The sequence below is a fragment of the Prionailurus viverrinus genome, chromosome A3 (assembly GCF_022837055.1).
Source record: "Prionailurus viverrinus isolate Anna chromosome A3, UM_Priviv_1.0, whole genome shotgun sequence".
NCBI lineage: Eukaryota > Metazoa > Chordata > Mammalia > Carnivora > Felidae > Prionailurus > Prionailurus viverrinus.
The window spans coordinates 96,276,228-96,299,439 of record NC_062563.1 but is presented as its reverse complement, the minus strand read 5'-3'; the positions used below and the strand labels follow the sequence as shown (position 1 = coordinate 96,299,439).

General features: G+C 43.9%; 2 protein-coding genes across 8 annotated transcripts in view; one reads left to right on the top strand and one right to left on the bottom strand.

Moving 5' to 3' along the window:
- CTNNA2 (catenin alpha 2) overlaps positions 1-23,212 on the bottom strand; it is a 1,116,199-nt gene that overhangs the window by 356,322 nt on the left and 736,665 nt on the right. The gene's annotated exons all lie outside the window — the stretch shown is intronic.
- On the top strand, positions 8,278-11,050 carry LRRTM1 (leucine rich repeat transmembrane neuronal 1). 3 transcript variants are annotated; one of them, XM_047854192.1, is made up of 3 exons: positions 8,278-8,826; positions 8,919-9,004; positions 9,120-11,050. In XM_047854192.1, exon 3 carries the CDS (start codon positions 9,179-9,181, stop codon positions 10,745-10,747), a length of 1,569 nt encoding a protein of 522 aa, XP_047710148.1. In that variant the 5' UTR covers positions 8,278-8,826; positions 8,919-9,004; positions 9,120-9,178; the 3' UTR covers positions 10,748-11,050. The 3 variants fall into 3 exon arrangements, with proteins under 3 accessions (XP_047710148.1, XP_047710149.1, XP_047710150.1); XM_047854193.1 differs by lacking the exon at positions 8,919-9,004 and having other exon boundaries at positions 8,278-8,847; XM_047854194.1 differs by lacking the exon at positions 8,919-9,004 and having other exon boundaries at positions 8,278-8,851.

Sequence of the window (23,212 nt, the reverse complement as noted above, 5' to 3'; positions counted from 1 at the left end):
GACAGTACAGAGCCTGCTTGGGATTCTCTCCCTCTCTCCCTTTCTCTCTGTCCTTCTCTCCCCACCCCTCTCTCTCTCAAAACAAAATAAGTAAACATTAAAAAACAAAAACAGGGGCGCCTGGGTGGTGCAGTCGGTTGAGCGTCCGACTTCGGCCAGGTCACGATCTCGCGGTCTGGGAGTTCGAGCCCCACGTCAGGCTCTGGGCTGATGGCTCGGAGCCTGGAGCCTGTTTCCGATTCTGTGTCTCCCTCTCTCTCTGCCCCTCCCCCGTTCATGCTCTGTCTCTCTCTGTCCCAAAAATAAATAAAAACGTTGAAAAAAAATTAAAAAAAAAAACAAAAACAAAAACAAAAACAAAAAAAGTCTTCCCAATCTGGCTAACACTCCAGTCTCATGTCTTCTCACACCTGTGCTCCAGATATCCTATGAATCTCAGAAGCCCTTATGTTTTTTATTCCCCCCCCCCCACACACACACACAGATTTTGCCTACTAATTGGAGTGGCCTCCATCCTTTCATCTAGTCAACTCTTCCTCCTTTTTCCTAGCTCCTCTGGGTGGCCCTGCTCAACTAGTTTGACAAATCTCTCCAACCACCGCTCTTGTTTACATCTTTGCCACAGCATGAATCATATTGCTTTGCTACCCATCACCTACACTCCAGATCTGAGAACACCAGAAGAAGGGACTATATTTTATCAAATTCTGTACTTCATCAGCTAAACCTCCATTTGACTTCAACTAAGAAAAACAAATACAAACAGCAATAGACATTTATGTTAAGTAATTAAAAGGCATTCTTGGGGCGCCTGCATGGCTCAGTGGGTTAAACGTCCAACTTTTGATTTCAGCTCAGGTCACGGTCTCACGGTTGGTGATACTGAGCCCTGCAACAGGCTCTATGCTGACAGCATGTAATCTGCTTGGGATTCTCTCTCTCCCTGTCTCTCTCACTCTCTCTCTCAAAATAAATAAATTTTTAAAAAAGGCATTCTTAAGATATCTATGGGAGAGTAAGAAGTGGTTCCAGGAATAAAGACATAAATACATCTAACTGGGCAGGTAAATTTACCACAGAAGTTTCATTGCTCATGGATGATGGGGGATTTCCTACACAAAATAGATCTTTAAGAATGTCATGTATAAACGGCATTAATCTGTATAAATTCAACTCCAAAAGTTGGGTTAATATATTGTGCCTATATGTGAATGTAACATAAAGGTTATTTATATTTAGTTCAGATTCCATTGGCTGCTGATTAGTCAAGAATTTGAACCAGCCCATAAACTCTATTTAACCCAGAATCTCTATGAATCCAGAACTGTGCCAGACCACATTAAGAAGAGTGTGTGCATGTGTACCAGTGCTATGTGGTCATTTCTATGCTCCTTATATATGGTCTCTCATATCTGATCTTCTTCCACACCTTTAGAGGTAGATATTAGAGGGTCCTAAAACAGGAACATAATAAGTCTGATCTTAGAGAACTTCGTTTTATCAGCAAGGACAAAATTAGCAACATCTAGAAAATTCTATAAAACAAGATAATTAAATGTCAAGATGTATCAGAGACAGAACTTACTACAGAATTAAATTGCTTTCATTATTTGTGGCTAGGATGAGGAGGTAAGACTTGTTAATACCAAGCAGAACAACTATGTTGTCCAGCTATCTTCATAAATTCTTGGGACGTGGAAAAAAAAAAAAAACAAGTTCTTGCACCTGTTTCCTACTGTAGGGCTTGAAATACAAACCTCAGAATCACTCCTTGGTATGGTGAGAGCCAAGTTAAAGTCAGATGTTCCTGTGGACTGCAATTAAATAGATGTTTCCAAAGCTGTCTTGGCACATTGGTCTGGTGTTAATAGATGTCCTAAATAATTGGGTGAAACCAAGAAAAACAAGACTTCTTGCGATTGAAATAGTGTATTCTGAATCTCAAAAAACATAGCACAGTTTGGTGCATTTCGAAAATATATTTAAATATTCTTATCTCAACAGAGCATGTTAAGTAACACTGCATTAAACTATTTTCAGACATTAACACACTTGTGAAAATGATTTGTCTGGCCAGCTACTTAATAAGGTGTGAGAATGAAATGCTCGTGAACTCCCAGAAGGAACACTGAAGACCCCAAAGCCCAACTTTCCATCTGAAGTGGGAACGGACTCTACAGGAAGGAGTGAAGAAACGAGAATGGGAAGGATGGATTGTTCCAAACCACAAAGAACAGATTCACATAGGGATCTCAGCCAGTGCCCGACCCAGATGAAGGAGAGGGGACTAAAAGATGTTCCTGTTTGTTGTATGGTGAAATCTCTCAAGGAGAAGAGAAGGCAGCAAAAGCACTATTGAGGATGAAATGTTCACCACCTTGCCAGAGGGACAATTTGGCATTGCGTACGGGAAGTCTTTTAAAAGTCCCCACTCTTTGATCACCAATTTTAGAATTAAAATTTAAGGACACAGTTGTCCAAACAAGCAAAGGAATATGTCCTAGTCCATTCAGGCTGCTATATAACAAACTACCACAGACAGAGTAGCTTTAACAATGAACATTCATTTCTCACAGTGTGGAGGTTTGGAAGTCTAAAATCAAGGCATGTGCAGATTCGGTGTCTGGTGAGAGCCTGCTTCCTAGTTCACAGATAACCATCTCACTGTCCTCACATGGCAGAAGGGGACAGAGAGCTCTCTGGGGTCTCTTTTAGCAGGGCACTAATTCCATTCATGAGGGCTCCACCCTCATGACCTAATCACCTCTCACATCTACCTCCAAATAGCATTAGATCTGGAATTGGGATTCAATATTTGAACTTTAGGGGGATACAACATTCAATGTATAGCAGTCTATGTACATGGATGTTCATTAGGGCAATTTTATAATAAAAGCAAACAAAAACATAAAATATATTATATAAAACTAACATGTCCATGAGAAATACAGGCAGATTAGTAGTGACAGGAAAACAGAGGACTGAAGTAAGTTGGAAGACGCCTAAAGCTGGCACATACAAAGGCTTTATACTTCTTGCTGCACCAATGATAAAACTTAGCCTTATTAAGAGTCCTACTACGTGCTAGGTGCCAATAGGCACAGACTTTGCCTTCTATGTGTTTGTAGGAGATAGAACAGATTTAGAAGGGGGTTTTGTCCAAATTCTACCAACAATCATGAGCAATCAATTAACATCACTGACTCTTCAATTCCTCAGTTATAAAACTAGGGATTCAGTGACCCCTGGGTTCCTTCTTTAGGTTAGAATTTGTGAGTGCTTCAGTAGAAAGCTTCTCAAAATTTAATATTAGCCCACAGCCAATGGTAAAATGCAGATGTGATGCAGTGGGGCTAGGAAGACACCTGATTCTACATGTCTGATGTGCTCCAAGGCTACGAGTCCTCCAGGGGCTTACACTTTTGAGTTGCGAGATATCAATATACATGGTGTCACTGAATTTAAAATAGCCATCCTTAGTCCTATTTCACTGATAATAGAGTGACCTGTGTGGGATCAAATGGGCAGAAAATGGCAAAGCAAGGACCCCAGTGGAGATCTTTTTACTCTAGTCTCCAAGATGTTTAATGTCCCATTCAGTTCTAAAATACTGTAGTTAGAAATCACTGCCACACTTATAGAAAGGGAACAGGACCAGGCACAGGGTTGGTAAGGACAAGCTGCTAATGGAGCTCAGAAGAATGAAAGATCTCTTTACAAGGGGATCTGTGAAGAAGCCATAGAAGAAATTTCACAGCAACCTTGAAGGGCAGCTAGAATGAAGGTAGGTGAGATGGAGAGAGGATACAGCAGTTCAGTATAATATGACATGATTAGAACATATGGCGGTGCAGAGGGAACTTGCAGAGAGGGGCCCTGCATAGCACAACAGGTCTCTTGAATTAAGCAAGGTATTTATTACAAGAGTCAAAGATTACTCTCAAGCGTTAGACCTTAGGGACTAGAAGAACATAGCAAGTTCAGATTATCACAATGGTATTGGAAGCCCTTTACCAACTTTTTTCTTCTTCCAACACCACAGAGATTCCATTTGTCTCTACCTTCTTACCCCCAGTGCAAAGAAACTGACCCAGTCAAAAAGATTTAAGCACTCCAGTTCCCATCCTTATACTTACACTTTTACGATTCTACCCCTCTTGTCAGTGCACCTATATCTCAAGTCCATAAACTCCTTCATAAGCTTTACTTCCATCCAATGAAGACTTTAAGCACTGGCCCCACTGTGACCTCTCAGTTCCTGTCATGTGTATCTTCTAGAGACATTTACTCTCAAGCACTGGGAAATGTATAAATATCGGCCAAGTTCCTCAGTGTCTGCTTCTCCTTCTCACCTAAAGCTCCTGGAGGAAACCACTGAGTCAAAACATTTCTTGGGTTTACCCCCATAACTCATACCATGCACTGAACATGGTAGTTATTTCCTTAGTTCTGTTTGTACTACTACCTGGTTTTAAGAGGAAGACAAAGTTGGATGAGAAAAAATTACTTCCCCTCTTTAATTTGTTTCTCCTAAGTAGATCTCCTGAGAGAAGCCTTACGGCCCTCACCCTTTGGTCCCACATCCATCTTCAGAGGCATTCTGTAAAATGCCAGCGCTACACTGTATACCTACAGAGACAACAGAGTTAATTTTCTCCTTTTGAAATTATGACTCCCACCTTCCTCCCCTTCCTCTAAATGTTTCCTTTTAAAGAAAAGCTATGGTTCACTGCTACTGAAAATTAAAGACAACAGCATAAAGATCAAGGTCCGAGCTGGTGCAGACGATGACAGAACATTAAAATCACCGCTCAAATTTTTCTTGTCTTGAACACTGCCCAAGACTACTAATGGAAAGCCAATCCCCAGGATGCATGCTCACTTTAGACATTCTCCACTTGCACCTCTTGGTTCACAAACAATTTTGACTACAGTGAACAAACTGGAGGTGACCTTCAGTTGAGATGAAACGGGAAAGACATACCCCTTCAAAACTGTTTGATTACCCCTCACACACACTCGCCAGCCCCCCATCACAACACAAAGTACCAAGAAAAAGCAGGAGGGTTTGTTATGCAAAGGTTCATTTGTAAGGTTTAGAAGAGGAGAAACTGATCACCTCTTACTCTTCCAAGCTATATTCTGGCCCCTCCAGCTGTATCAAGCTTGCTTTGCTACAGATTGTGTTTTGGCAATCAGATCGTATCCCAGCATTCCTTCTACTTTCTGAATCTACATTTTCAAGATTCTTATCCTTTCTTACTTCAGTTCCCAGTCACATGTTGGCATGATGTCTTGGGGCAATTTTCTTGATGCCTGACTACTGTACCATGGTGGTTTGGCAAAACAGGCATAAGCTCATTCCCCATACAAACATGGAAAATGTTAAAGATGTTTTTAAAGCATGTAAAGTGTCTCTCATCAGCATCCAACACTGAAGGAGAAGACATTTGCCAACAGAAACCTGTGGTTAGCCAGACTGATCAAGTATACACTATAGCCACATTATACCCTGAATCAGATGATCTCATGAGACAGGTAAAGAGATATGAAAGATCAAACATGAGAAAAGAAAGAGCTTTAGGTGAATTCTTTTCTCTTTTTACTTTTTAGTGTGTTGGACCCTAAAAAGCATGGAATTAAAACTGGTGAAAAACAGCCTATATCAACTTGCTTGTGGTGACTCAAAAGTTGTCGTTTCTCAACTCAACTTTGCTGAAACACTTGATTCATGTTGTTCTTATTTAACCTAATTTGCATTGATTTAATCAGTGCTGGTATGCTTTAAATACATAATAAATTGGGATTCTGCAACTTAGATGACTTAGAATAGCTAAATTTCAATAAAGCTCATTTCAATCTGTTAATGTATACAGTTCTGCCAAGGGGCTTAAAAGCACAGAAAAGATGCAAACTTGCCACATTAGAGGTGGGAAAGGTTTAAAGATACCATCCAGATGAAATGATTTGCAGGATAATAATATGAAAAGCAATATATATATATACATATATATATATATACACACACACACACACACACACACACACACACACACACACATCTTAATTACAACCTAGACATTTCTTCTATGTTTTGAGTAGCATACTTAGAAGAAAATTCACATATAAATGCAGGGAATTTAATTTTATTCTCTTTCCTCCTTGGCAACACTCAACTCTTTTCTGCCTCTCTGTACCAGCTCTACAAATCAAGTGACATCCAAAGTGGGACCTCTTCTTGCCCATTTGGCAGGCTCCATCACCACCTTGCCAAGCCGCCTGCATTAGTAGGATTTTCTTCCTAGCAGCCATGGGGATTGGGTGGCTTATACTCACAGCGCTTGCTGAATGGTTGGCTAGTGTTTACTCCTGCCTGCCCCCGCCTCCCCCACTACCCTTTAGAGTTTATGGCTCAATCAGCCAGCCTGCTGTCAGGAATAATTGTATTGGCAAGAGGTGAAAACACTTGATGGTGAAATTGTTTGTCTGTTCAAGTGTTCTGCAGTACCTTGCATGTACAAGGGTGAAAACTGAAGGTATGGAGTCCACAGTCAGGCAGAAGACAAGAGGGACAAAGAGGCAACCATCAAGGATGGCAAAGGAAGAACACTACTTTGGTGTGGGATGGCAAAAAAAACCCATCTGTGTGGGTAACAAGCTGTGAGACTTCAGGCAACTGCCTGATGTCTCTGTGCCTCAGTTTCATCTTTTGCAAAATTCAGGGGCTTGATTTTCTAATGTCTCTTCTAGCTCCTAAGACAACATGTGATGCTTAGGACATCTCACCTTTGTTTTCCTTCCAATAAAATGATACATCTCAGAGATGAATACCCAGGGCACAGCTCGGATGAATACAAAATGTAATGTTTCATGCCCCTGTTCATATGACTTTTCCTGGAGTACACCAGTCTTTGGTGACTTTGATTCCACTGGCAATTGCCTTCAGCTTGAGTGATAAAGCACAACCCAGTACTCGTCCAAAGTCAATTCAACTTGGGAGCTTTGGTAATTCACCTCATTCTTAATCATAGTGAGTATCACTACAGATAATGCCCACTCACTTTCCATCCCCAACAGGAAGAAATGATAGAATTTCAAAGGAGGAGATGGACATTCACATTTGATTTCCCCTATCCTTGGGCACCTCTGCCAGGAAGATAGGCTTGCCCACACTCAGTTCCAGAAGAGTTTCCCTCTGCCATCTCTGAGGACTTTTTTTTTTTTAACATGACAAACAGGTTCCTGACAATAGACATATAGACCCTCTCCAGGTCAAAGCCAGTTGGAACGAGAGAGAGAGAGAGAGAGAGAGAGAGAGAGAGAGAGAGATCGCTTATTATGAGAACTCCAGCTACAGATGACTGTGAGTGGAAATAACCAGGCAAAGACTTCTCTTCCTAGTTAGGAGAGACAATTTAGCTACAGTCTGAAAGTTTAATTAGGGGTGCATGATGGAGGGGGATAGGCTTCATTATGGTTTAAACTACCCCTTCTCTGCCTATTCTCTAGTATATTCTCCTGGAGTGCTACAGGGTGCTGTAATCACCATGTGCAGCATGTTAGGGCCAGCCCTCCTGAGTGTCATACAGCAGAATCTTTTTCTAATCCACCTGGGACCTTACAGACATCCTTGGAGAATGGTGAAGTCCTGGTAGGATTTCACGCAAGACTCCCTGCACACAGACATATGCTTCTAGCACACTGGGTCTCATACCACCAAAACGGGATGGCTTCCCAGAACCAGTGGATTTGGAAAGCTTTTCCCCATCCACCACTAAAAAGGGCTGGCTGACTGCAGAACTCCAGTGCCTGTAAGGAAAGGAGGAAAAAAAAAAAAAATCTTAGCCAAGCCCCCACAATCACTGCTTTACTCTATCTTCTCTCAAGTTGCTTTTCTGAAGCAAAGGACCAAATGTTGATTTCTCTACAGATTCCTACGTGTCTCTTACACGTAGACAGCTTTAAAGGGGGAGGGGGAGCGTCCCCAAAAGGGAAGGGGGAGAGAACAGAATATTACAGTTTCCTGCCTGGAAATACCTTGTCGTTGATGATGCTACCCCATACCTCCATCCCCTCTCCCCCTTTTTTTGAAATACGGACCCCCCAAAAAAGCTGAAAGTGTTTTCCGTTTCATCAAAGAACATATATTACTTCAGTGGCTCGGTAAAATGTTTGGTTTTGTGCCCACCCCTTTTCAATCTGCCCATGTCTGAGGTGCTCCGGGAAGACGCACAATCGTGAGCAGCTTACGACACTCAGTGAGCAGTAGGTGCCTGTGCAAGCTCGCGCCGCACACAGCCTGCCGGAGGGAAGGAGCTCGGGCGCCGCTCCCCGCTCCCCGCCCGCACCACCCCGCCGCCCGCCCGCAAAGCATGAGCGAGCCCGCTCTCCGCAGCAGCCCCGGGCGCGAATGGCAAGCGGTCTCCGCGGAGTAAAAGGTGGCACCGGTCAGTGGTCCTTTCCAATGACGGACATTAACCAGACTACCAAATCCAGGGGAGTCGTGAGCCCCGAGTTTGGAGTTTTTTTTTTTTTTTTTTTTTTTTTTTTTCCCCCACAACGTCACAGTCCGAACTGCAGAGGGAAAGGACAGCGGCAGGAAGGCGAAGCCCGGCGCCGGCACGTAGTTGGGAAACTTGCGGGTCCTAGAAGTCGCCTCCCCGCCTCGCCAGCCGCCCTTGCAGCCCAGAGCCGAGCAGCAAAGTGAGACATTGTGCGCCTGCCAGATCCGCCGGCCGCGGACCGGGGCTGCCTCGGAAACACAGAGGGGTCTTCTCTCGCCCTGCATATAATTAGCCTGCACACAAAGGGAGCAGCTGAATGGAGGTTGTCACTCTCTGGAAAAGGGTGGGTAAGACACTTTTTAATTAAATTCTTTCCCGAAGATTTTTTTTTTTCCTCCCTTTTCTTTGCTGCAGCATCTAACATGGACCAAATCACCGTCTCTTTGATCTTTCCGTGGCTGTGAACTTTCTATGCTGCCCAGCTTTCTGCATGCTTAGAGGTGAACGTGTGGCTTTGGGGAGGGGGGTCCTTCTTTATTTCAATATATTTATTTGATTTTGCCCTTTTCTCCCCCTCACCCCCCTCCCCCTCCCTTGGAATAAAATATGATGTAGATTTCTGACCGAGCGCTTCCAATGGACATTCTCCAGCCTCTCTGGAAAGATTCTCGCTAATGGATTTCCTGCTGCTCGGTCTCTGTCTATACTGGCTGCTGAGGAGGCCCTCGGGGGTGGTCTTGTGTCTGCTGGGGGCCTGCTTTCAGATGCTGCCCGCCGCCCCCAGCGGGTGCCCGCAGCTGTGCCGGTGCGAGGGGCGGCTGCTGTACTGCGAGGCGCTCAACCTCACCGAGGCGCCCCACAACCTGTCCGGCCTGCTGGGCTTGTCCCTGCGCTACAACAGCCTCTCGGAGCTGCGCGCCGGCCAGTTCACGGGGTTAATGCAGCTCACGTGGCTCTATCTGGATCACAATCACATCTGCTCGGTGCAGGGGGACGCCTTTCAGAAACTGCGCCGAGTTAAGGAACTCACACTGAGTTCCAACCAGATCACCCAACTGGCCAACACCACCTTCCGGCCCATGCCCAACCTGCGCAGCGTGGACCTCTCGTACAACAAGCTGCAGGCTCTGGCGCCCGACCTCTTCCATGGGCTGCGGAAGCTCACCACGCTTCACATGCGGTCCAACGCTATCCAGTTCGTGCCGGTGCGCATCTTCCAGGACTGCCGCAGCCTCAAGTTTCTTGACATCGGATACAATCAGCTCAAGAGTCTGGCGCGCAACTCTTTCGCCGGCTTGTTCAAGCTCACCGAGCTGCACCTGGAGCACAACGACTTGGTCAAGGTGAACTTCGCCCACTTCCCGCGCCTCATCTCCTTGCATTCCCTCTGCCTGAAGAGGAACAAGGTGGCCATTGTGGTTAGCTCGCTGGACTGGGTTTGGAACCTGGAGAAAATGGACCTGTCGGGCAACGAGATAGAGTACATGGAGCCCCATGTGTTCGAGACCGTGCCGCACCTGCAGTCTCTGCAGCTGGACTCCAACCGCCTCACCTACATCGAGCCCCGGATCCTCAACTCCTGGAAATCGCTGACGAGCATCACCCTGGCCGGGAACCTGTGGGACTGCGGGCGCAACGTGTGCGCCCTGGCCTCGTGGCTCAGCAGCTTCCAGGGGCGCTACGATGGCAACTTGCAGTGCGCCAGCCCCGAGTACGCGCAGGGCGAGGACGTCCTAGACGCCGTGTACGCCTTCCACCTGTGCGAGGATGGGGCCGACCCCACGAGCGGCCACCTGCTCTCGGCCGTCACCAACCACAGTGACCTCGGGCTCCCGGGCAGCCCGGCCACCACGCTCGCTGACGGCAGGGAGGGGCAGCTCGACGGCACGCAGGAGCCGGCTACTGTGGCTCTCCCAGGCGGCGAGCATGCCGAGAACGCCGTGCAGATCCACAAGGTGGTCACAGGCACCATGGCCCTCATCTTCTCTTTCCTCATCGTGGTCCTGGTGCTCTATGTCTCCTGGAAGTGTTTCCCAGCTAGCCTCAGGCAGCTCAGACAGTGCTTTGTCACGCAGCGCAGGAAGCAAAAGCAGAAACAGACCATGCATCAGATGGCTGCCATGTCTGCCCAGGAATACTACGTTGATTACAAACCGAACCACATTGAGGGAGCCCTGGTGATCATCAATGAGTACGGATCCTGTACCTGCCACCAGCAGCCCGCAAGGGAATGCGAGGTGTGATTTTCCCAGTGGCTCTCAACCCGTGCGCTACCAAATACGCCTGGGCGGCCGGGGCGGCTGGCCAGCGCCAGGCTGGGGTCTCCTTGTCTGTGCTCTGATATGCTCCTTGACTGAAACTGTAAGGGGATATCTCCCAGAGACTTGACATTTTAGCTTTATTGTGTCTTAAAAACAAAAACGAAATAAAACACAACAAAAACCCTGCCCCACAACCTTCAGGACAGTCAATCTTAAATTTCATATGAGAACTCCTTCCTTCCTTTGAAGATCTGTCCATATTCAGGAATCTGAGAGTGTAAAAAAGGTACCAATCATTGATTTTTTTTTTTTTTGTAAACTAAAATGTTTAAAATAAAATAGCATTTACAGTTTTTACAGACTGGTGTAATCTAAATGAATTGTTACCTGTGTTAAAAGAGAAGGAAGAGTTACCATGTTCTTCCCTGGGGGGGGGGGGGGGAGGGGGCTGGGAGGTCCAGCGGCCAGAGGAAAAATCCAGAAATTGCGGAGTATAGTGGTCAGACTCAATTTGAAATATTAAGAGGAACAAATAAAGCTCATCAGGTTGATTTATCCCCACATGACTAAAGACTGAGAGGAAAAAGCAAGACCTTTCACATTATCTTTAGGAGAGAGCAATGCAATCACTGTAACGCAAGTGAAAGGAGGGGGCGCTGAGGACTGAGCATCACTGCCTAGCCTTTAAGGCAGAGATCGTTACAAATAGCTTTTAAAAGGCAGTGCCAGACAGTTTGTCCTATGAGCAAGAAACGTTTTTGCACTTAATACAACCATCTTTCAAATCGGTTCAAAATCTCACCCACTAATGCCACTGGCTCGTAATTCTCCTGTGCCTTTGATTCACCAGAGTTGGTAGCATTTGTGCCCTTTTCTGTACTCTCCCAAGTGAAAGAAAGAGCCCCTCAGCTCCTGCTCACTCCGATCTGATTGAGGGGAATAAGGGGAATAAGGCAGAATCCAAATGTTGGCGGATGAAAGCTGTGCTTTCTGGAGCACATTGCGAAGACTGCAGCAAGCTTAGGCTCCGAGCAGTGAGAGCACACTCCTAGTTACTATGGGGAACAGTGAGAAAAATCCTACCTCAGGTTGAATGACTACTGGGTAATGACTTCTGGCAGGAGATTTTAGGGACAGACTTGAGAAGCAGTGGGGGTGGGGTAGTATCGGGGAAGATCACCATTTGACCCTGTGTTCCAATATTACTGAGATGGGAATAATTTGTTAGCCCAGAACAGAAAAGGTGCCTGTTTTCAGCTTGCCCTTTTTTATAATGTCTGCTTTCCCAGTGTTGTTTTACTTTTTTGTGTGTTGGGATCAATGATTGCCTCTCCCCACCCTTCACAGGTTTCCAGGTCCATCAATGAGGTGCAGATTGTTTACTGGACTAAATTAAAGAGTGGTAGCAGTTGGTGGGTGTGGGGATGGGAAAGAGGGAGGAGTATGGTGTATTGCATGGGAGGGGTCTTGCACTCGCTAGCACTTTAAGCAATTTTATGATGGAAATAAACTGTCATGGAGAGCAGATGGTGAATACTGAACCAACACCCATGCCCAGAAGTCTTTTTCAAACTCAGGTGCTCACCACTCTGAAAGATCCTACAGCCAGGCATCTTTCTTTTTTCCTTTTTTTTTTTTTTAAGAGAGACATCCAAATAGTAGGGAGAGGGATGGGGAAAACAGACACACCACCACCTCCCAAATGCAAATGCCTCTAGCTACCTACCTAAAAAGGCAAAATCTGCTGTTTGAAATGCATAATGTCATCACCAGGAGGTTTACTTAAGCTGAGGATTAGTGATAGGTTTCTCTTCTACCTATGGAGAAATCCATTTTCCTAACAATACTGCATGTAAGAGGCCCTTTGGAGAGAAATACTTTGCAAATGTCTCTAATGTGTTAAACCTTGAGAGTTTAACATCTCTTTCCCTCTCCCTCTCCCTCCTCCCCCTCCCCTCTCCCAGCTCGTTCTTCCTGACCAGGAAACTTCATCTTCTTTGTTTCTAATTAAAACATGATATAATAACATACACTGTGCTTGTACCACTTATTTAGGCTAGAAGAGAGGTGCTTTATTTGCTAACTTTGAGGAGAAGCTTTTAGATTGAGCCTAAGCATGACAATTTGGAGCTGCCTTTTTAAACAGCGTATCACTGGGCAGGGGGAGCAGGAACTTAGGGATCACTTAGGGATGTGCCATCTATAATTAAACTCCAATAAAAAGACCTCCTCTAGAAGACAACATACCTTTTTTGGGGGGAGGATGTATCCCAAATTGTGGCGACTGAAGAAAAGTCCCTTGGACTCCATTGGTTTAATCTCATAGGAAGGCTACTGGAATTTAGTACCAAAAGGTACTTCTGGCTCGGTGCATTAAAGGCTGTGCTGGTGTGCTTACAGCTATAGGGAAAGCTTCCAAAAGCAAGTCCTTTCTGGGAAACATCAGAACCACAGCCCCCCACCCATGGAAATATAGATATTAGAAACTGTAGAGTTTATCGCTTATACCCAAGACTATTTTTTTCTTTCGTTTTTCTTTTTTTCAACATGGCCATAAGAAAAAGCCAGAGAATAATTGTGCTTTGTTATATGCTGCTGGCACCCCTGCCCCCCATATGACTAAACATCACATGTGTAGATCTTAAGTTCATGTAAATGTAATGAAAGATCACTGTCAAGAGGAATCTTCAGTCTGCTAACTGGAGAGCAAATGCTGGCCACAGAAAGCTGTGTTATTCTGTGTGTCTGTATATCTCTGTGTTGTGTGTCTTTGTAGAAGATATGTTTTCTACACAAAAAGGAATTTAGCTCACACCATTTTATTCTCACGCACCTCTTGCTTTGAAGAAGGGCTGGAGAAGGGGAAAGGCAAGAATAAGGGAAATCAGTAGTTTTAACTAAGGTTTTGTGACACTTGAAATCTTTTCTTTCACAAATTAATTAATCTTTAAGCTTCAAGAAACTTGCTCTGACCCCTCTAAGCAAACTACTGAGCACTTAAAAGAGAATCTAATTTTTAAAGGTGTAACACCTTTTTTATGTGTTCTTCCCACAGAGGGTGCTAATATCATTATCCTGTGCTATCTGAAAAAAAAAATTAAGGCCACAATTCATGTCTCTTCCTGGTCATTGTGATGGATTAACCCCCTATTTGTAGTACCTTCTCAGATGATTAAAGTTCAGCCCTAGTAAAGAGGTTTGTCGAATATTTATACAGAAAAAAAAAAGGTCTTTTCTGATGACAGATGACACTCTCGCACCAGTCTTACCCCTGGTAGTTTTTTAGGTTGTGCCAGAGGGAGCAGGTTAAGTAATACACATCCTTTGGCCTTCATTTACAGAAAAAAACAGCCCTTGATGCTCAGACTTCAGCCAGGATGGTTGAGAACACCAGTCCCAGGCACAACTCACGCTTCCAAGACTGTAAAGTTGCCGTCACAAAGAAAAGAGGACTTCAGTAAAAGGAAACCTTTTTTTAAAATTCATTTTTTAAAAATATTCTCCCACGCTCCTCAAAGTATAAGAGCACCTTACCTTTTCTCCCTGCCTGCAGGAAGGCAGACATTTGGTATGACTTAGCATCAACAACACATTTATGAGTACGTGTAGGTAATTAGAGGGCCAAATGCCACTTGTTATTCCTCTCAAGTTTCTTAAGCAACTGCACACAGATCACTGGAAGGCTCAGGGGCTGGCTGTGTTTTTGGGTTATATTAATCGACTTGTCATCAAGGTCGGTGCCTGTTCTATCTGGCATAGCCACTGGTGGGTCACGTATTCTAGTAAAATAAAAGGCATCAGATATCTCTCTCACAGACAGCATTATCAAAAGACTGGAATGTATGTCGTTTTTGGAGAATGGGGATTACAGTGTTTCTGGGTACTCAAAATAAGCATCAATTATCTCCTCTAGGTAGGTGGTTATGTTGGTTGATTTGGGTTTTGTCATTGATGGAATGACAAATAACAAGGAGTTAGCTGGAAAATGACTCTGAATCAGGGTCCTGAAATATATTTTCAGAGAAGTTTAGGGACACACACACACATTTTGCACGCATAACACAGATATAACCAGGCATACACATATATTGCCATATTTATATAACTACATATACAGTCACACACATGACATTACATAACTTCTTTCAGCATCAATTACCCTCCTACTTTCTCCTTCCATGAGCAAACTGTTACTCAAGAAAGAACCTGGTAAAATCAATCACAATTAAAATGTAAAGGACTGACGGTATTTTCAGGCATTAGATAATGTGTTGGTAGATGCTTTGCAGCTGGGGGATCTTCTGAGTTCCTCATACTGTAGGAGAGTATAAGCCTGCTACCTAATGGTAAGAGCCAGCAAATGGCAAGATACTCTTTTTTTTTTTTTCTTCTTCAACGTTTATTTTTATTTTTTTGGGGGGGGGACAGGGAGAGACAGAGCATGAACGGGGGAGGGGCAGAGAGAGAGGGAGACACAGAATCTGAAACAGGCTCCAGGCTCTGAGCCATCAGCCCAGAGCCTGACGCGGGGCTCGAACTCACGGACCACGAGATCGTGACCTGGCTGAAGTCGGACGCTTAACCCACTGCACCACCCAGGCGCCCCGCAACATACTCTTTTGAGAGTACCTTCCTAACCAATGAATTCCACCTCAGGGTTAGGAAACATATTTCTCCACCAAAAATATTCTTCTCTGATTTTTTCCCCAGGGATCCAAGAGGCAAAATTCTTACTCCTGACTGGGCACAATCTTCTGGCCTTCCTCAGTGGACCCAGTTTTTGTAGGCCTTTGGTGTTTTGCTCACAAGGCTAAGCACTATCTACTACACGCTTAAGGTTTAGTCAGAGATATAAACAAGATGGAGGGAATAAAATCTATTGAGTATGGGAGCCTTTACCTAGATTTCAATATGTGTGAGAGAGAGAGAGATGCTAAGAACCTTACCCTTACATGAGGAACATTAAGTTTAGAGACGTTAAGTGCTCTGTGCAAAGTCACCCGGCTAGTAATGGAGAGCACTGGTATTCAGTTTGATAGCCTTTTTTGGCATGCCCTATTTCCTTTTCCCTTTAATAGTCACTCCCTCTGCTCCTCCGCCCAGCAGAACCAAGGACTGGCACAGGACACATGCTCACGTATTCTTGTTGGATGGCATGGGTACAATGCTTGAGCCCAGGAATTTTCAGGATGACTTCACTTGCTCTGGCCTCTGTTAATTGGGTAATGTAGGACTCTACCAACAGAGGATACCTCTCCACAGGCCTCCAGAGGCAAAACTGCCCAGCTGCTCATCCAGTCCAACCTCTCACCACACAATGATAGACACAGAGAGACTAAGGTATGGGCATCCAGGTATTACTGTCGGAGACTTGTTGAGATTTCTTTCCTGGCCATTAAAAGGACTATGTCTCTATGGTTGTCAACCAGGGGCAACTCTGCCATCCACTCAACAATTGGTAATGTCTGGAAACTTTTTTTGTTTTCGTGCATGGTGGTGGGGCCTACTTGCGTCTCATGGGTGGTGGTCATGGATCCTGCTAAGCATCCTACAATGCACAGGAAAGCCCCTTCACAAATAATTATTTGCTCTAAAATGTCAAGAGTGCTGAGGTTAAGAACCTCTGCCCCATGGTGTAAAGTAATGAGGTTGTCTACATCAATGTGTTTGCTTGTGGCCGCCTTTCCAATGAGTTAAGTTTGGGTTCACCCAGATCTATTCTCTTTGAATCTTCCTCTCTCTTGCTAGAGAACTGAAAGTCTAAATTAAAACCCCTCAGGTTGGTTGCTAATCAGAGGACCTGTAGTTAGCACATGCTTCTCGGAGAACATATGGCAAAACTTAAATTAACTGGGACGAAACTTGTCAGAACCCTCAATTGACCCACTTTTTCTTAGCAATACCTCATTTAGGAAACAGGAGGGAAAAAAATCAAGTTACCAGTGGATATTTACTTAACAAGAAGGAAAATGAGAAACATGATATTCCTTCCAGAAGGTGTCCTGAAGTCTGAACAAACTGAGCTGACCTGCTTGGGCTTTCTCTTTCTCCAGCCAAGCCTGGAATGTCGCTGAGGTGGGATTGGGGTTCCCCTTTAAAAAAAATTCAATGTGTTTCGTCTAGTGAGTAGAGTGGATATATTATTAATGAGGGAAATCATTGCAGACCTTAGAAACAGGATGGTCTAGAGATGCAGGCAGTGCAAACTGAAGTGCATTTGGGGCCAGGCAAGGGACACAGGTGAATAAAGTTCATAGCCATGTGGCATTATGAGGGAATTGGAGAGTTCACTTAGAAACAAACCCATTCACATTGGACTGGCTCTAGTTAATCACAACACTTCAGTAGGCCAGATCAAGCGAATGCTCTTGAAGTTCAGGGTCCAGAACTCAGGAGAGACACCTGGCCTTTAAACCTGGCTCTGTTACTCACATGTCATGGGTTCATCTGGTAATCACCTTACTGTCACTTTGCCTTTAGGAGGATTCATGCTGGTATTCCCTAAGAACCCTTCCAGTTCTGGGCTTCTAGAATTTCTCAAGAATAAAACAGGAAACAAAAGTGGTTTCCCAGCTAGTGTCACTTAACCAGAAAATTAAAATCCCCCTGAACTCTCATTCCCCGGATATTCTGATTTATCAGGTTTCCTACATATGAATGAGAAAAGGTAGTTAAAAAATCACAGAGACAAGGACTTCAGAGAGGAGGTAGGGATGCTGGAAAACAGATGAGAAGGCACAGCCATGTGTGGGTGGGAAAATAGGGTTTTCAGAATGTGCAGTAAGAGATAAAAGGAAATCCTAGCAAGGACTCACTCACACTCACCCACACGTGAGACCAGAGGCATAGGGATGTGCTCTGAAGCAGGCCCAACAAAAAACAAAACAAAACGAAAACAAAACAAAAAACCCTGAAGAATGCCACTGGGTAGGGGTGGGGTAGGGTGGGGGCAGGAGCCAGCGGGGAAGAAGTATGGAAAAATATTTGTACGAGTCTCCTAAAATAATTTACTATATTGTACATAGTTATAATTAATACTGGAGATCAGAGCCCTTTTGTAACATGAGAAGAGATGGGAGGCAAGGAAAGAGGGAGAGACTGAAATTTAGAAAAGTAACAGGCAAGGAGAGAAGAGGTTGAAGGGGGAGAAAGAGAGAAAGCAAGAGAGAAGGGAGTTTCAAGATTTGTGCTTTATATTGCTCAAATAATAATAAGTAGCTGTAATATACCAACTCAATTCCTTTTTAGTCATTTCTTTCTTTATTCTGGTCTACCACGTTGGCTATTTTCTTCTTAATGTAATGTTGGGAAGCCATTCCTCCCCTACTTTATGAGAAAAAATAAGTCATTGTCTAGCCGCATCCTCCTTTCTCTTGCTCAGCCACGAGAATGTGTCTTCACCCCGGCTGCACATTGGAACCACCTGGGAGCTTTAATGAACATGGATGCCTAGGTCCCTCCCCAAGAGATTCTGATTTAATTTACATGCAGTGTGGCTTTGGTGAGGAGATTTTTTTAAAACTTCCCAGTTGATTCCAAAGTTCAGCCAAGGTTGACAAGCCCCGAGCTAGAGGGTCACAAGAGTCACAGCATGGGCAGCTGACTGATCTACCCCATGCACAGGTCTGACTACAGCTCTTCACACAGGGTGGCAGGTGGCTAGGCTGGATGGGGGTCAGTGCTAAGTGAGGAGACTCCCCCCCACCCCGCCCCACAACTCCACCTGGTGGGGCTGATATTGTGAGCAAGATATGCAGGCATAGATGGGCTTGTAATTTGTCTCCAAGCACTCCATAATTTACAAAGTGCTGTTCCCAGTTAATGATTTTATTTGCCTTAATTCCCCCAACAATCTCACAAGGCAAATACAAATTTGTCCCATTTTTTTTGTTTAAGACAAGAAGACTCCAATGTGAAGAGGCTAAGTTGCTTGCACAAGGTCAAGGCTATGGCCAGGTCTGGCACTCAGAACTGCCTCTTCTAATTATTTGTCCTTCCCCTTCTAATGCTGCCCTTTCCTTTCCTGCTAGAGATCCAAAAATCAGTCAGTCTTTCAGGAAGAGTCCTAGAGAACAGATTACAAACATTTTCCCGCACCTTCTCTTTCTCCAACTGGAATCTGGCAATGACAACGTTTGGCATCACAGTCTTACGACTGACTGCCTCTTGGATGCCCCGACCCCTGTCCCATGCCTGATACTCCTTTCTTTGCCCCAGGAGCCTCCATGATGGTTCAGAGACATATAAAGAGATGCCAACTCTTTCCAAATACCCCATCACCAAAAGTTCCCTTTCCGCTTGACCACTGCCATTGACTCCTTTGCCACAACACTTTAAAAACTGTGAAAATTCACTTGTTGGGATGAGCACTGGGTGTCGTATATAAGTGATGAATCACGGGTATCTACCCCCAAAACCAAGAGCACAATGTATACGCCGTATGTTAGCCAATTTGACAATAAATTATAGTATTAAAATAAATAAATAAATAAATAAATAAATAAATAAATAAATAAATAAATGTGAAAACTAAGTCCCAGAAGAAAATTGATGGATGGATGGATGTGATAATTTGTGTTGTATTGTGTTGTGTTGTGTGTGTGTGTGTCTGTGTGCTTAAAAAGGATCTTTGGGGAAAATAAGAAAGAAATTGCTCCAGTGCTAGAACTTCAGGTACTGAAACAGCTGAGTGATGTATACTTGGACAAGAGATCCTCCCTTGTTCCCTTCAAATGAAATGACATAGACCACTGTTCATGTATAAAACCAGATCTGCCAGTAGTTTACGGGCTTAACATAAAGCCAGGATAAAGACTGAATCTTCCAGCATACTTTATCTCCTTAAATCAGTGTTTTCTTTAAAAATCATGTTTTATTAGGTGCTCCCCATCAGTGCATTTATCTTCAATGAAGAATTCTCAGTATTGCAAAGTGCATGTGGCAGGGGCCTCTATCTCAGAGACACCGTAGGCAGCCCTGGATGGCAGTGCAGAGGCTCAGTCTGTGCCAAGCAAGGGCTGTATTACTCTGCCACAGAAAGGTCTGAAAAAGTCAAGTTAGACACAAATAATGGAACAAAGCAACAATGTGTCTTCAGCTGACCAAGACAATCCTGTCGTTTGTCCCTCATTTGCAGAACCACGCACTCTATGATTTTTGTCTTGCTGTCTCTGCTCCAAAGTGATTGCATTTGTGGTAAAATCCATATTTCCCAGTAACTGAATGTGTGTGTGTTGTGTGTGTTTTATTCTAAAAATAATGGTCCTTCTTAGAATTCAGCCTCACTCCTTTGCTTGTCATCCAGGTCATTTTTATCTGAGTTTCTCATATTGATCGTGTTTTACACACTATTCCAAAAATCATAAAGGTACAAAAGGAAAAGAATAAACATGCTCTAGGGGAAAAGAGTCTTGAGAAATCATACTAAAACTGAAATGCAACTAAAGGTAAAATATCACTCAGATTTTTAAATTCTAACTATATTGGTCAACTCATTCAAAGTAGCACAACATTTCTTATTAAGGGATTAAGTAAATATGTGCTGAATGAACAACAGAACAATGTACCTTGAAGAAGAGGAATTAGCAAGAGGACTGTGCTAAGAATTTAGACCCACCAGACTCATCATGAACGTGTCCAGAAGAGCCCTCCTCTTCTTTCTGCTCTGTGTATGTAAGGCAGCCACCCCCTTGGGAAGTGTTTATTATATACTGCCCTTACTAGGTACCTGGCAACCTGCTAAACCCTTAACTACCTTCTTAGTCACACCTTGCAATAAACCTCCCCCTCTCCTTGTCCAGAGAAGTATTAATATCCCCATTCTACAGATAGGTAAACTGAGGTTTAGAGGGGTTCAATGACTTGCCCAAGGTTACTTACCATAGCAGGGAGTGTCAAGCACTTAACTCTGGACACATAATGGTTGGGTTCAAGTTCTGGCTGAGTGAGTTTTGCAAGTTACTTAATCTCTCTAACCCTCAGGTCCTTCATCTATAAAATGGAGATAGGGCGGTCATGAGAATTATAGTAGTTACTCTTTGTACAGTGCTTACAACAGTGCCTGGTACCTGGTAGGTGCTAGATAAGTATTGTTTTGTTTTATCTTCTTAACAAAAGATAAATAAAACAGGGTCACATGGCTAGAGAGCTGTCGTACTCCCAAGTCATGCTATCCCCTTTCTCTTCTGTGATAAGATGATGTCTAAAACTTTGAGTTCCCAAAAGCATCGGATTCAAAAGGAAAAGGTAAGGAGGCAGAAAATGGAGTCTGAAGACACACGTGCCTTCCTTCACAGCTTTGCAACCCGCTCAGGCCTTGGCCTCTAAACTCATGTTTGACCTCTCTCTGGTTGTTAATTGTCAGCCCTGGTAAATGCACCCTCTACCGCAACATGAGCACGTGTGCAAGCGGGTTCGGCAATATCTTCCAATTTCTACATGAACTGAAGGCTGATGACCGGCATTGTTCATATTAGTCTTTGAAGATTCAACAAAACTCATTTCTACATGTGAGCTATTCCCTATCCTAGTCAATTCCTGAAGGTGGAAAGCTACTACACAGCTTGCAATTGTTATCCAGCTCCCAAACTCTTACTTAATATCAGCAATATTAAATCATACTGGCCCCCGGGACACTAAGCATACATCTTCAGCTGTAACAGATTTGCTGGTGTTTATTTAAAGATTTTTTTTTCTCAGTGTACTAACAGCTACAGTTTGATGTTACTGAAGCAAATGTAACAAAAGGAGACACATCTGAGGTGGACTCTCTCTTCTGGGAGAGGAGCTCGTGTGTCAAGAGCCGCATGTAAGTTCAGTTTTGGTACTAATTTGCTGCTGGCCCTTGGGGAAGCCAGTGCTACCTGCCCAGGCCTTTCTTTTCTTGTTTGTAGTAGTGATTTTTTGCCTTTCCTTTTAGTTGCCCCATTTAGTAGGCAGGGAGAGTGTTAAGCAGGGGTAGGAGAGTAGGAGTAATTTCCAATGCATCCTCTTTTACTGTTGCTTATCAGCAGGTAAAATTGTGAAATTATCAAACTTCCCCCAAGGAAAGGTTCTTCCCTCCTTAGAGACCCACCCAACACCACAGGCAGAGACTAAGTCTGGTCAAAGGGAACTCACTATTTTGTACCTTGAAAATTAAATTCTGAGAGGTGATTCTGTTCCAAGCCACTGCCTGTTTCTTGCGTTCATTCACAGAATGGTTAAAGAATGCTCTGCCCCTGCTTTGAACAGGCGTATTAGGGATACTTGCCCAAAGTGAGTGAACCCCCAACACATGAATATATATGCCAGAGAAAGCTATAGCTACTGGGAAATTGAGGACCACCTTTTGTTTGTTGACTTGTTTTATTGTTTTCTCTCTTCCCTCCCTCCCTCCCCCCTCCCTCCCATTCCTTCTTCCTTCCTCCTCATTCACTTCTCCCTTTACTGATTGATTGATTGATTGATTGCTTTTACTGAATTCATAGCTATGAGTAATTATGTAACCCCAATGAGGGCAAAATTGAACCAAGGGGGTAAAGACTGGTTCTTGAGAGGGAACAGGTAAATCTTAGTGTATGTATAAAGCACCGATGTATACACCCTACAGAATACATAAACCGACATAGGATATATTTATGGTATTAAAATTTCAGAGGCAGCAACTGGGGAAAATGTGTAAAAAAATCTCTTTAGTTGGAGATAATGAGAAAAAAAGTTTGAGGAACACTGACATACACAATGATTAACATGGAGGTAGAGACAATAGTAAAATGGCAGGTCACCATTTGAAGACTTTGAGAAGGTCAAGGGAGGTCTGGATTTTTTGATAATAAAAACTAGAATTCAGAGATTATTTGAACAGCCAACATTTAATTTGGAGAACTGTGTCTTAGCCCCTCCTGCATTCAACACTTCCCAGAGTTGTCTTTATGATATATTAGAGGGGGGGAAAAAGGGTATGGAATTAATCGCCAGAACTCTGGGCCTGGCTCTGCCATTTACTGACTTAGATAAATCACCACCTTTCTGAACTTCAATTCCCTTGTCTGTAAAATTCAGAAAGTAGTCCCACTCAGCCTGTTTCATGAGAATCTGGTAAGGATTAAAGGAGGGAAAGTAAGGGACAACTTCAAAAGCTGTGGGGTACTATGCAAAGATTTAAGCAGTGGAAAGAGGAGGAGGGTGGTGACATGTGGGCAGCTACCCACACAGTGTCAATTTAGAGGGCCACATGTTTCAAACCCTCCTCCAGAGAGACTAAAATCCCTGCTAGTCACTTCTCTGGATTAAGTCCCTCATTAATCCTCGGTCTAGACCATTTGTAGCACGGAGACAACTAGACCTCTCCTTGAGGGAAAGTCCCTCATTTCACTTGACTTTGTCTCTTACCATGTAGCAGAGTCTGACCCAAATGGGCCAAATGGCCTTTGGGCAGGTCATTTTTTCACATGTATGAACCTTGGT